Source organism: Diplotaxodon limnothrissa, linkage group LG11 (genome assembly GCF_057381915.1).
Source record: "Diplotaxodon limnothrissa isolate DT_005_m linkage group LG11, D_limnothrissa_male_GT1.1, whole genome shotgun sequence".
Lineage (NCBI taxonomy): Eukaryota > Metazoa > Chordata > Actinopteri > Cichliformes > Cichlidae > Diplotaxodon > Diplotaxodon limnothrissa.
The window spans coordinates 10,355,052-10,369,520 of NC_140606.1; the positions used below are offsets into that span (position 1 = coordinate 10,355,052).

Consider the following 14,469-nt stretch of genomic DNA (forward strand, 5'->3'; position numbering starts at 1 on the left):
TAAGGTTCATCAAGCAGTCAATTTCAGAACACACTTTTTTGCAGAGCTCTGCTTCATTGGAAGCTTTTTAATTGAAGATAACTGGAGGGTATTCAATGTGATGAAGTATTTCCTGTCTTAGATTCATCTTATCTTTCAAGTTGTTATTTCAGGCTCTTCACCTGATTGGCCAGTACCAAAAAAATTAATACATTATTCCTTATCAATGCAAAGGCCACACACACGTCACCGCTCAACCGGATACCTTTTTTTTTTTTTTAATCTCACTTGGTTCTGTCTTAATATTCTGCCATGTTATAGCCACAAGGGAAGATACATGGAGTCCTCTTGCGCTGCTGCATCACTTCATTTTGTTACTCGCATATAGCTGACCTCCTGTTTTTTGGACTTTTTTTTTAAAACTGCAAATGTTTTTCAAAAATAAATCTTTATATATATATAAGTGTTTGTTTGTTTGTTTGTTTGTTTGTTTGTATAACACTGCAGTGATCTTATTTTCTGGTATAGATTCATGTGAAAGAAACACCAGAAAGCACTGGTTTATCCTGAGGATTTAAGTTTAATTATGACACCACATCAAAATAAAAATTTCCAACAGATCTGGAATTTAATTCCATCCATATACATGCATAGCAACAACGTTTTAAGAAACATTTTCTCCCATAATCAGGACATTGGAATGATCATTTTACATCAGTATCCCCCACTGACCTCCCAACCCATCTTGTTCGTCAGCAATAAACTTAATTCTTGTACAACTTGCTTTTTTTTTTTTTTCTCTTTTTGTTTTTAAATTCCCAATGGGGTTACAAATAATTATATGCACAGTCCCCATTTCGTAATACTGCTTTCAGTAATGTTCCCTCATTTACAAAGTATTGCATTGAGAGCAAAATTTGAAAAAGGGAGACCAAAGTGTATCATCAAACAGAAATACGAGTACTATACAAGAATGCTGCCATCCTCATGAAAACATCCACATCTGAGTTGAAGAAAAGAGACAGGGACAAACAGCCACATATGTATGCAAAGCCATGTGTATATGCCAAAATGTGAGATGCAGGGTTGTGCCAGGTGATCACCCCCACCCACCCCCCCAAAACGGCGGCTTTTTAAGGCTAACAAGTCATTAGTAGCAAACTGCAAGTGACATTTTGGCCATATACAGAAACTGGTACAGCAAATAAGAATACACAAGTGCCTCAGTAGCTATTTTTGTGTCTAAAATGCATCTCATTTTTGTATTGTCTATTGTTTCATTGAGCCTACATTACAGTGTAAACAATATGTGTGCTACACAAGAATGACTATACAATAACATTACAAACAACTCTGATATAAATTTCATTTTGAATTTAAATTAAGACCACTACTCCTATTAATACTGATTGTAAAATAAATTAATGTGAAAGTGGCACCAATATTATTCTTGATCCATTTTTCTTTTTCTTTTCTTTTCTTTGTTTTTTTAAACCAATGGTTTTGCATTTGTAAGTCTTAAAACGATGAAAGAAGAAGCTTCTCTTGATTGTCCACAAGCAGCGGTTAGCACTGCATGATGCACTATTCCAGACACAACAGTGTACCAAAAAAAAAGAAAGGAGGAAAAGTCAGTAAGGGGGGGAAGGTGTCGGGGGAAGGAGCGAGGGGGAGGATGAAGAACGTGTCTTCTCTTATTTTACATGCTCGGCAGCATGTGACGAACAGTAAAACTTCTTATGGGTAATAAAGTTTGACAGGTTGTTGAACTGGATGTCACAGAGGCGGCAGTACTTGCCGCTTCCGGAGCCGTTCACGCCCTTATTGGCTGTGGGCACCGCCTCCTCGTTTGGGGACTTGGAGGAAGGCGACATGTTCTCGTTGGAGTCGGTCTGATTTTCGGTGGCCCACGTCGGTGAGGGATTGGGGGGCTGGCTGTCTGGCTGGGGCTGGTTCTCTTGCTGCGGCGGTGCTGTGCCTGAACGCTCCTCGGACTTATGCCCCCCGTTGACAATGACCATGCCTCGGTTTTTGGGCAGGAGGGGAAGGGGTTCCTTGCCAGGGTGAGGGCAGCCGTTAGCAGCAGGCTGTGTGGCCTGCTCTCTGGTTGTTCCCGTCTCTCCTCCTCCAGCACCTCCTCCCCCATTAACACTTTGCTCCTGTTCACCGGTCTCTCCCTGCACCGCTGGCCCCCCGTAGTCAGTTGGTTTTATCCCAAAATACGGCGATATTTGCTCAGGACCTTTGACCTTCTTTATTGCTCCAGGGTAGAGGCAGTGGGGCAGAAACATATTCTTGCTGTCCTCTTTTGATGGGATGAGCTGGGGTTCAGCGAAAGACTTGAGACCCGGCACGGGCCCCAGGTGTGGAGGAAACATGCCTCCATTCTGCACCATCACCTTCCCGTTGCCATTCTTCTCACATTTGCCTGGGTTCTTATCGTAGACTTCATCCGGGTTACCGCTGCTTTCACTCTTCACATCTGGGAACATGGTCGTCTCCAGGCCGCCGCTCTCATTGTGCTGTTGTTGCTGTTGTGGCTGCTGCTGCTGTGCGGCAGTGGCGGCGGCCGTTGCGGGGCAAAAGTTCTGTTTGTGCGCCAGGTAGTTCTCCACTTTGTTAAAACTTATCTTGCACACTGCGCATTCATGATAGTCCAAAAGTCTTTTGGGAGAGCTACATGACTTGTCGGATACTGGCGAGCATTTTTTGCTAAGGTCAATGGGAGCGTCCAGCTCCTGTGGCTCCACGATGTTGCATTTGGGAGCCAGAACGGGTTTGGTGACAGTCAGAGATGCCTCCAGGTGTTTAGGTACCATACTTGGGAACATATCACAGCGGGGATGGAAGCGGTCTGAAAGGCTCTCTACAGCTTCCTGGGATGTGCAAGGGTTCATGGGAGGAACCCCAAGGAAACCTGGCTGACCCATAGGGGGCCTCTGGTGGTCCTGATCCGGGAGACACATCTCATACATCTTCCTGCGCTTACGACTCCTCATGGTTCTCTGCATGGAGGGCACCTTGTTGGTGGGCATGCGTTTCATGGGGGGATCATGACGAGTGGCGCAGTAGTACTGCTTGTGGACCATGTAGGTCTCGTGACGACTGAACGTGATATTACAGGCGTCGCAAGTCGTCTTGGTCGGATCGTTGTCACTTTCCACCAAACCTGTGCTGGGGCTCTTCCCCTCCATCTGCTTGTCATTCAGCCTCTCCTCAGCCCCAGTTGGCGTGGAGACCTTCTTCACCTGTCCTGCTAGATCCTTATCGGGGCCTTTAGCCCCAGCGTTGATCATGTCCAACACGCTGGAGTTCAGGCAAGCTGACTGCATGAGGTGGCTGTCAGCCTCCGACGGGTGGCAGCCGGCCAACATGCTAACAGAACTGTGACCGCTGTTGGGGCTGACCGCCTCGGGGACCTTATCCGAGAGGGCAGAGAAGTCGGGGGACTTGGCCATGTGCTGCCAGCGGCTGTTACAGTAGTGCTTTTTGTGGACCAAATAGTTGTCCAGGTTGCTGAAGGTGATATTGCATTCAAAACAGGTGGCCCCTTTGGGCATAAGAGGACTGTAGATGACAGGGGGGTAGCTGTTCCCTCCGTGGCGCAGCCTCCGGTGAACTAGCTCTGACATTTTAGCCAGAATCTCAGAAGCCTGCGGGACTACTGAAATGTCTTGGGAGAACGCAAACTGAGACAAGAAGGGGCCCATGGGAAATGTAGGCATGTTATGCTGCACAGGGGAGGAGGCCAGTCGGGGGCTGGAGGGCTCAGACTTGATCCTAGTGTAAGAAAAACTGGCTTTGCTGCCTGGGTGGGCCTCTCCCTTCTGAACAGACAGCATGGGCTTCTTCTCAGTCTTGTCAGCTTCCCCGTCTGTGCTGGTCTCCTTGTTGAGGGTCCCTTTGGGACTTCCGAGCAGAGCGTCCTTCCTGTTGGCCAGCTCAGTGCGGGCCTGCTGCTGCTGCTGCTGCTGCTGGAGGCTTTCCTCCGGCCCCCTGGGGGAGTGCTCTGTGCCGTTACCTTCCCTGTGAAGTTTGCTGCCGTGCCCATGTAAGTCCTGATGCTGTAAGAGTTCCCTGTGGCTCTGGAAGCTGATATGGCAGTGATTGCATCTGAAGGCCGCCTGTGACAGGTGAGACATGATGTGATGCTGGAATGTAATAAGAGAATCTGCCGTGTAGTTACAGATTGTGCATTTCAAGCTGGTGCCAGGAGGGAGGCTCTCTTCCATTTTGACACCTGTGAAGGAGATAAAAGGGAAAAATGCTCAGAATCTCGCCTCCCACTTCTCCTTTAGAGTTAACTGTAGAAACCATCAAACACTCATGCATTATGCCAAGCTTATTCCCATCCACTCTATTTTTTATGGCTCAAGGATAAACTGTCAACTATACCAGCTGACAGTACGATATGTATATTCCTCAAAATATATGACAGTTGGGGTTTTTTTCAAGCCAGCCTAAAGACCATGTGAATAAATGCAGGCTTTCATTTAATATTTAGTGAACTTTGGCTTTTGGGGGATCCATACATTAAAAAAAAAAAGAAAAAAAGATATCTGTTGCCTCTCTGACCCATGACCTTAATACTCACCACTGTGCGAGGTGCTCAAGTGCATTTCTAGGGCCCTGGGTCCGGAGAAGCTCTTATTGCACTGTGGAAAGGGACAGATACTGGGGGTCTGGTGTGGGCCACTGTCATTCTCCTCCACCACCGTCTCTGGCTCCCTCTGCCGCCCGCTGCAGTAGTACATGAGATGAGCCTGCAGGTTCCTCTCGCTCCTAAACCAGATTCCACATGCTTTGCAGGGGAAGATGTCCTCTGGAGAGGGGTGGGGAGACAGAAAGGGACAGAGGGGATGTGACATCAGGATACAAACAGCACTTTTATATTTACAGATAAAGGGCCTGCGCAAGCTCCTCTCATACGTCTACAGTCCTGCCTCTCAAAGCCTGCGTTAAAGGCTTTTCCACCAAATCCTCGGCTGCAGCATATCGCTGTGTTGCTACCAGTGGGTTGGTGCCCTTTCTCAAGGGCAAACAAGAACACTGGACCATCTGCTTACAGAAGCCTCCCTGTCGAGCTGAACCCAGATAGCCCTCGCTAAGTAAACAAACACACTATTTGCATGAGGCGTGTATTTTGCAATTAACACGTTAGTTCGAGCCTCAGTGTGTTTATGTGAACCCCCCCAAACTTGAAGGTCGATGGCTCTTATCTCCAGCGCAGAGACTCATCTGGGTTAATCTACGCCCGGGCGGAGACGACGCTCCTTGTTAAGCAGGTGACTGAGTGCAGGCTGTGGACTGGTGTGTGTGTGTGTGTGTGTGTGAGAGAGAGACAGAACAGAAGTGCGATTGTGCATGTCTAAACAAAAGCACATCTCGTTCCAGCTCCGGTGCCGGTGCATGTGCAGACACTCACTGTTGACGATGGCAGTGGGCAGGATGGAAGCCATGGCGGCCTGCTGCGGCAGGAGCTGGATGCTGTCCAGCAGCCTGGCTGGGTACATGCCCTCACTCAGAGACATGTGGTTCACCGGCTGCAGACGGGAGTCAAAGTCCACCGCAAACGCCACCAGCTCCTCGCCCTCCATCATGTTCTTGGTGGTAGTGCACCACAGTTGGCCACCTGGACAAAACAGGAGATAGAGGAGACGTTTAAACGCCTGCTGCGAGGGAGGAGAGAGCGCCGTTTCGTGCGCGCGCGACTAATTCTGGTCTTAAATGTCAGAGCATTACGCAGAAGGAGAAATGGTAATTGCTTGCGCACAAGTCAAACACTTGAATGGGTGTTGCGTAACTGCGGAGCTTGAATGAATCATCCTGAAGTCTTGATAGTATTCTTAAATAACAAATCGTCAGAAATACAAAGGGTCAGGTCATCAAAATGACAAAAAAATAAACCAGAACGGAAAGTTCTTAGCAGGAACATGTGTTTTCTAAAGTCAGCGCCAATATTACTCTTGATAACTGTCAGCAAGCTGGCAGCAGTTTTTAGTGCGACAGTTTTTCTTTCTTTCTGCTGTATCAATGAAAACACTGAGATGTGTAGATTCTTCGCACTCTCCTGAAAGACACTCGCTTTTTTTAAATGTCATTTTTCAGCACCGTGAGCAGGGTGACTGTTTACGTTGGCGTGAGGGCACAAATCTCGCGTACTTTTATTTTCTCGATAATTTTGGTGAATATCCTTCATCTTTTTTTTTACTGCCACTCAAATTTCTTTCAAGGCTCCTGGCACTCATATCCAGAAGCAAAGTGCACCTCAGCTGGGCTAAACTGTAGTCTAGAGTGCTGTAGTCAGCTAGAACACTGAGACAGGGCCTCCATAATATTAGATTGTTGTGTTTTGGGATTAAACATTCCTCTGAAATCTTCTGAACATATTCATTAAGTCGGAGAAAGGGTGGGGTGGGGCGGTGTGCAGGAGGAAGCAGGGAGGGAGGGTGGCAGAGGGAGAGAGTGAAGGTTTTAGCTTAGATAATATTTATCTCAACACATGACAGGCTTTTCAGCTGCACTTCATTTTCCATTGAAGAGATTAAAGTTTTTAATATGACTATTTACAGAAATCTGGCTGGGGAGATAACAACAAACTATGATACGCCGCCGCTAAATGGCAGAATTAGGACATTGTTTCTGAGGAAAGCTGGACAATTAATTAAAGCGTGCTGTTAGCTTTCAAAGATGTGCAAACATACCGACGGAGTGTCAGGCTGAGAAGGGGGGAGGCGGCGACGGGAGACATGTGATTTGAGCCCTGGCTGATGCGGAATAAAGAGAGTCCTGAGGAGAGGTGTGAAGGCAGGGGGACACTGCTATAGAAAGCCCCGGCACATGGGCAACACTGATTACTCATGTTTACACAAAACCTGTGAATCACCAGGTTTAAAACCGCCCTGCAGACACGGCGAAGGTGCAAGAAGGAGCAATCCACTTTTCTGTCTGTTTATTAGAGGCACGGCCACAGAGACGGAGCCGCCAAGTCTTTACGCCGCCACGGCACGCGTTACGTCCAAATCGCTGTTAAGTCTGCAGAATGAGGTGCCCCGTTATTTCAACAGGAAATTGAATATTTAAGATTTCGCATCACTGTCCTGATTAAAACCTCTCTAGCCCTCTCCTATCTGCTGGTGAAGCACTGGAAATTAGACCAGCACAAATGTGTCAAAGGACTGAAATGGTATTAAAATATGCTATCTCTCAAAGTCCCATTTGTGTGCACACTTCCCCTTCCCCTTGAGTGTGTGTGTGCATGGGCGCGTGCGTCCCAGCGCCACTTTAAAGAGCAGTGCCTATCTGTCGTCCAATCTGCTGTGACGAGACACACACTTCAGGCCGCTCCACTTCATCGTTTTGATTCTGTCATACCACACACTGCCTGGAGAGGCCCTTTGAATTTTTATCTCCTAATTAAAATAACAAAACTCCTCTCCACTGTCTGCCCAAGTTACCATCAAGGTAGATACAAACTGCCACTGACAATGGCGGTGGAATATATCGCAGCCATAGCCACAAAAAAAAAGTTTCTCTCCTCCGCGAGGATTCCTTAGTTCAAAAACGCGCTTACAAAGGGAATTACCAACGAGGCCTCGGCGCTCAGATACAAATCAGTGTTTTCTTGGGTGGGGTGGGGAAGATCAATCAAAATCAAAGATGCTGTATGCTCTCTCAGCTGAAAATGAAGCAGATTATGTGGAGTCTGATGGAAATCTTTCGCCTTTTTTTTTTTTTTAAACTGCATTTTCATGGAGGAATATGCGCTCAGATTGCATCCCTTCAGCCAAGAATGCTACAGATCCATCTGTTGTGTGTGAGAATGCTGGGAGTGAGTTTTTTAGGACTGCATGTCCCAGTTTTAGTGAGCCGCACAAAACACAGAGGCAGCACTCTGCTCGTTCCACTCACTCACTCAACCAAGACAGGCTAGTAAGGTACATGAGCTCAGGCTGCAGGATTATAAGTGTAGTTTAAAGCATATTGTCATCAGAATGAGAACTGGAAACAAGCAGCTGCTTCCCCTCTGATTTTTGATTATTACAGCTCTACACGTTACGCATCTACATTCAGACTTGACATGCATCCTTTGCGTAGCTTTGTGTCACAAATCTGAAATTGATATGATTAAGTGTGCAGCCATAGCATCCTCACATAAACAAACATGCATGCGTATGCGTGCCCACGGTGCGGGCGCGCAGAGATGTGTGCATTCACAGAACGAGTGTGCAGAAACATGTCCGTTTCATGCACATATGGAGATACAAGGCTCTGAAAAGCGACTGCGTGGAGGCGTCAGGTGGGCAACAGACAAAAAACAAATACCCCATGAAGGAGCGCTCTCGAAAAATCCGTCATGCCTGTTTGCCTCTGATGGCCCTTTTCCGTGACAGGTGATTTAAATCACAGAAACACGGGGCGGGCCACCTATGCCCATGGTGCAATGGGAAATGAAAGAAAGGAAAGGAAAGCAGGGGTGGGGGTATGTGTGCGAGGGGGGTGGGAGTGAGGGTCAAGAGTTAAGAGTGAAAGACCAAAAGCGTTAAGTTGTGAAACTGGGGGAAAAGGCTGGGAAAAGTGCAGCTTGTGATTTGCACTTGTTTGCCTGCTGTCTGCAGTGTGAGCTGCCTTTGTGCAGTGGCCAATGCAGTTGGAATGAAGGCTATTGTCTAAATCCTCCTGCAGAGCACCTGATAAAAGAATAAAGAACTATGACATATTCTAAAAACAATGGAGGAATTAAGGGGAGACAATAGGCCAGCTGCCTCATTAAAACAATCAAAAACGGCATCCTGTACGTAGTCCAGATAATTAAAAACCACTGCTTCCTACAGTCTCTCAATACCATATCCACCAGCTCACTGAGGCCCCGAGACTGTGGCTCTGCTGGCTAAATGCCCTCTCCCTTCTCTTCTCCTCTGTTTGATTAATGGTTTATTTGAACGCGCAGCTGAAGATGAACATATGAAGGAATTCATGAAACAAAAATTATAATGCAAACCCTTCTCTCCCCCCCACCCCTCTATAAGCACTCATAAACTAATCAAACGTCTCAGGATGAATCGCAGGCACTGGGGGCGTCTGTCCCCTCCCCTTTGCCTAAAGCCCTGAGAGATTTCAAAGTGCACGCATCACAGGGGCATTTTTAAATTTTCTCACTTTAAATGACTTTATAAGAAAAACGGATGTGTACAGTATCTGTGTGGATGGGTGGGTGTGTGTGTTGGGGGGTGGTGTTGGTAGAAGAGAATATGAGATACTTGAGCAGGAATTTTTTCAAATATTTTTCTTCCCCCCCTTTATTTTTCTTTTTTTTTGTGCACCCTGCAAACCGCTACCACCACCACCAGCGCCATATCTTAATGAAGTTGCAAACAAATCTCTCATGCCTCGTGCGAAAAGCTGAGAGACAACAAAGCAGCAGAAATAACAGAAGGGCCCGGATAATTAAACTGGCCTGAAGACAGGTATTCAAATGTTGGTGTGTAAACAGCACAACTCTTTAATAGTTTAGCTGTAAAATGCGTAGTTAAGCACATCAGCACTTGCCTCTCCCATCTGTCCAAACACATTACCGTTGCAGAGGCCATTACGGCACTGGAGTACAGTCCCGCTGCATACCAGCCTGTGTGTTATGGGAGGGGTTGAACGGTGCTTCTGGGAACACTAACGCCGGCCCGTCGGCATTATCTGAATGCATCGTGGGGTCATGTGTTACAAAGAAACACTCTGCAGGTGAAGAAATGGCCGAGCTTGAAAGGGAGATCTGTGAGGTATACTTGTGCCGAAGTGCTTGCTGATCCCATTATGTTGTAGAAAAGAGCAAAAGGTTAAAATATCTAATTCTAGATAGCAAAAAAAGACAAGAAAAAAGATGTTCCTTTGTCAAGAATGATGTTGTGGAGACTTCTTTTTTCTTTTTTTCCCTCGGCTTCTTAAAGTGCTCGTCTCCGTCTGTTGGCTCTGCGCTAACTGCTGGTCTTAATTGTGAAGTGAGGCCAGTGGTGCCTGAAGCCACAGAGAGGGTTGTAATTAAAGACCTCTACTCTTCTTGTCTTTAAATCAGCTCCGACTCCTCCTGGTCAAATGGGAACAAGCTGCTTGCACCTACGAATATCAAGTAGCTGTGCACCGTTAGTCACCGCTTCTTCTTCTTCTTTTTAGCTTTCACAAAGCTCCAATCAGAGAAGGAGTGAATTACAACCTGACACAATAAACAACTTCCTCCCTACCCGCCAACCCAACGGATCCGGTGGAAATACTAATACGTGGATGAATAATATCTGTATCTGCACCTGACGAGCGGACCCGATGGTGCCGTGACAAACGCTAAACACATCCTCCTCGTGAATACTGGTAAATATTTGGACTGTTTCTGGATCACCAGAGTCGAGCACATTAGGATGACTCACGGCTGTCAAACCAGCCGTCACAGTCCCCCGAGCCAGAGCGAGCCGGCGGCAAGAAAGGAAAGCGCTGAGCTTGGACCCGAGCTGGAACATCATTCGCGGGGTCAAACAAGCTTACTATTATTGACGGTACACTAAACTAGAATTAGCTGACTCTACTATTATTTCACGAGGCTCTGACACAGATTGACTCTCCCTCCCTTTCACTCTCTGCTTCCTCCAATCCTGTTCATGCTTGCTCTCTGCCACTAGGAGGCACTCTTCTCCTGCTCAAGCTTGCAGTCCTTGGATGATTTTTTTTTTTTTTTTTTTGCCACGATGATGCAGAGATGCCTCAGACATGGCAGGGCAAGCACAGATGCCAGTCTGCCTATACATCCTTGCAGGTAGGTGCTAAAGATTTTACTCTCACAAAGAAAAAAAAGGCGTTTGGCTCAAAAGGAATCCGCCCGACCTCATTTCTATTCGATCTGTGGCTGAATATTAGGTGTGCGCAGGGCTATGTTTCATGTTTCTCACTCTTTTCTTTATTTAAATGTGTGCGTGCGTGTGTTGTTGCCACATTTCTGCAATTGCATGAGTGGTTTAGTCACTTTTCAACATGTTTTATATTAAAATATATATTAAAATTCAGAAGTCTGGCAGGAAGACAGTGTCCTTTTTTCCAGGGTAATAATAAATGTTGTTCAGTAAATATGTGTTTACAGAGCCCTGACTTGAGCCTGACCCCCCCACCCCCACCAAACACACACCTCTCTGTCTGTCTCTCTCTCTTCCTCAAGATTTTTCCTCTCGTTCTGCACTACTACAGTGTCTGGACTAATTTTAGTATCAAGTGTTTTTTTTTTTTTCCAGATATAGCCGGTACCGAGAGCTCATGGATGGCCTTGAGCGAATGGCACGAGGGTCAGAATCCACAAATTAAAAAGTCCTCCCAGGGGAGCCTCACACACGCCGCTCTCTACTGTATACATTCACAGGCAACAAAGACATAAAAGCTGAAGAAGAAGGAGCAACGTCTTTCAACACACACGTTTATCAAGTCTTTGAAAAAAAAATATATAAAAAAATGATGCAACGATGTGATTCAGCAAATGTTTCACAGAGCAAGAATTAAATGTTTCACTTTGAAATTAAAAGACATTTCCGTGGCTGGTCTCCGGAGATTTGTGTAGTTTTTCCCCTTTTTTTGTTAAGCACAGTGAGAACGATACTGGCTGGCAGGGGGATGTTTGCCTGGTAATGGTGTTGTAATCATTTTTGAGGGAGAAGAAAATAGAAATGTGAATTAGCAGCTATTTTTGCTCCATTAGGGTGCTATGACGGAGCCCGACTATTTCAATTTCAGATTTATTTATTTTCTAATGAAATGTATTAAATTATAGGAGGAATTACCCGCACGTCAACCGCTTTGCTGTTCGCTCTCTCTTTTTTTGTTGTTTTTTATTTTAAAAAGAAAGATGCACAAAAACATTTGGATGCGTTTCTGTTTTTCCAAACAAATTAAACCTTCTCCCACGAGCACGAAATTTCTACTGAGGACGTTTTAAGCTTCCGGATCTCTGTGCTGTCAGTCTGAAACAATACACAGCCACATTCCTGCAGTACAAAGCTCGCTCTCTCCCTCATTAGCTGCCACACACACACACAGTCAGCTTTCTCCTCGTCCGCAGTAAAGTGGAGTAGACTATTAAAGGAAAAGCTCTGACTGGCTCCTCTCTCCGCTCTGCTTTATTCTTTATTTGGACAGGTTTGTCCCATTGAGCACTCTATTAGCTCTCCTTCTCTGCGGGTAGTGCTGCCTGTGTCCTGGTTGTGGCCAGTCGACATGTGTTTACTGCGGCCCCCGCTGCGGCGGCAGGCTGGTTGGGGGCCCGTCCTGACCAAGCCCTGCTAATGGGACCAGAAGACCCCTCGTGACAGGACACCGCGGCAGACTCTACCCCTCCCTTCCCTCCAGCTGCGGCCCCGTGGCCCGTGTCCCCCTACCCATCATGCCTCGGCGGGAGCAGGTGAACGGCGCGGGGCCAACGGCGACGCGTTTGGTTTTCCTGGGAGAGCAACGTGCCATCGCCATGCGCCTCAGTGGTTCCTCCAACATGGCTCCGGCCCTACGCCACATGGGCTGCCTGGCCAGTCTGCATTTGTGTGGGTGTATGTGTGTGCGCGCGTGATTGTGTGTGTGTATTTGTGGTGTATGGTGGATGCCAGCCCTAATGCAAATGCTTGCCGTTTAAAAAAATGGGAGCCTCTCTCCTCCTCTGTCTCTCCTATTTGGAAAGGTCTATTTTGGCCTTCTGGTGCTGGCAGTTATTTTTTTCCTCTCCAGAAGGACAGAGAGCCAGAAAGATGCACCTGTCATCCTTTTTGGAATTCAACATTTATTGATCTGGTCACGAGGAACGGAATTTATAGAGTTATGTGTTTTGTTTTTTTCTTCCTTTACGAACACCAACCGATTTCTGCCTTAAAAATGTGCTTGTTTTATTTGCAAAGCCAGCCTTATTTACAAGCACGCTCATTTGGTATTCACAGGACAAGCGATGCACGCGCGCACGCGCTCTGACACGCACACCAGTCACTCGTGCAGCATCCCAGCATGCCCTCCATCTCTGCACCCCGGTAATTCTACATATTGCTTAAAGTATGTGCTAATTAAATTTTTTGCGAGAGAAATAAATAATCTGCGGCTAAAAGGCCTAATTGCGTTTGTCACATTGTGTCTCGGTGGCTAGTGCATCGGGAGCACAGCCGCTGCCCTTGCTCATTGCCATTCTGTCGTCCTGGCAAGCCCCCTCTCTGCCCCAGGTATCACCACGCGGCCATCTGGAGCCGACATCTGTCTCTCTATTGATCACAAGGGTTTAGCACTTGATCAAACAGACTGCGACAGGAAATTGCTCTTTTCCCCACAGAAAAGGCCAATCGCCTGCGTGAGGGTAATAGAGTGGAACTGAGATGCAGCACCGGCGCGGTGGGCAGGCAGGCACAGGCGCAGCCGGGCAGGCAGCGGCACGGCGGTGTCGGCCGCTGTGGAGGTGGCAGAGGATGGCACGGACACTAAAGTCCACTGCCACGCTTACCAGCGCCATGTTTCTAACCTCTCTGCTAATGCAACAGCAGCATTAAGAGAGCAAAAGAAATAGAACAGAACACGTGCACGCAGGCGATGACACCATCACCTCCGATTAAAAGAAGCCGCCGTACTGTGAGCGGAATCACTCAGGTAACCCAACAGCTGTCTGAAAGTGTTGGAAAAGCTGAAATATGCTATGTGATAAGTACGCCAGATGGTGAGAAATTAATGCATTTATTTCCCGAGGAGGAAAAAAAGCAAAACAGAAACTAACTCTGTTTACTTTGTCATTAACACCAGGGCTGTCAGTTTTCATTGGAATTAAAACGGACGACGAGCAGGGTGGCAATGTTCAAACACTGTGTGTTTAGCATGTAACCGAGCACCCCCGGTGGAAGGCTCCAACAGAGGGAAATCCCTGACAAGGACTGGAGTTGTCTCTTGCTCGCTGGTATCCCCGGTGGAGTTCAACACACTATTAGTGCCTGGAGGTGCACAGTTAGCTGAGGCTGTGGTCCACATCTAAAAAAAATTAAATAAATAAAATATTGTGGCTCCTCTCTTTTCGGGCATGCTTTCGAGGCACTCACTGTAACAACATGTTTAGCAAGTATGGACAATTTGATACTGAAGGTGACATTTATTCAGCATTGTAGGAAATATTTAATTGTTCCTGCAGAGAGCGAGATATGTTTCCCCTTGCCTACAGTGCTGGGATTGTCCTTTTGGAATATGATGCAAATTCGGGATGAAGCAACTAATTCCTTCCTTGCACCCCTGTGCACTCACCCCCTCCCAGCCACCCCCACCTCAACTCAATCCTCCGCCAGCCTCCATTCCTCCCCCAGACACGAGGATTCTGATTAATCGTGTGACCGCCCCTCGTTTTGCATTTTTTACACAATCTCACGGCGCCACGGTGAGATGTGCGAGGTGGTTTCGCCACTTTTTTGGCAAGCTGAAAAAAGACGTAGCCCAAGGAAGAACAAGTCGAAAGTATGAAGG

The 14,469-nt window shown here is 47.0% G+C and overlaps 1 protein-coding gene across 1 annotated transcript in view; it reads right to left on the bottom strand.

Annotated features, from left to right (window-relative positions):
• Nucleotides 1-1,673: 1,673 nt before the first annotated feature.
• Nucleotides 1,674-14,469, bottom strand: part of zfpm2a (zinc finger protein, FOG family member 2a) — an 89,702-nt gene continuing 76,906 nt past the window's right edge. The window contains exons 6-8 of the mRNA XM_085366806.1: nucleotides 5,405-5,611; nucleotides 4,574-4,801; nucleotides 1,674-4,219 (exon numbers count right to left, since the gene is read on the bottom strand). Of these exons, the coding sequence (XP_085222932.1) occupies nucleotides 1,674-4,219; nucleotides 4,574-4,801; nucleotides 5,405-5,611 (2,981 nt within the window). The remainder of the gene's footprint in view (nucleotides 4,220-4,573; nucleotides 4,802-5,404; nucleotides 5,612-14,469) is intronic.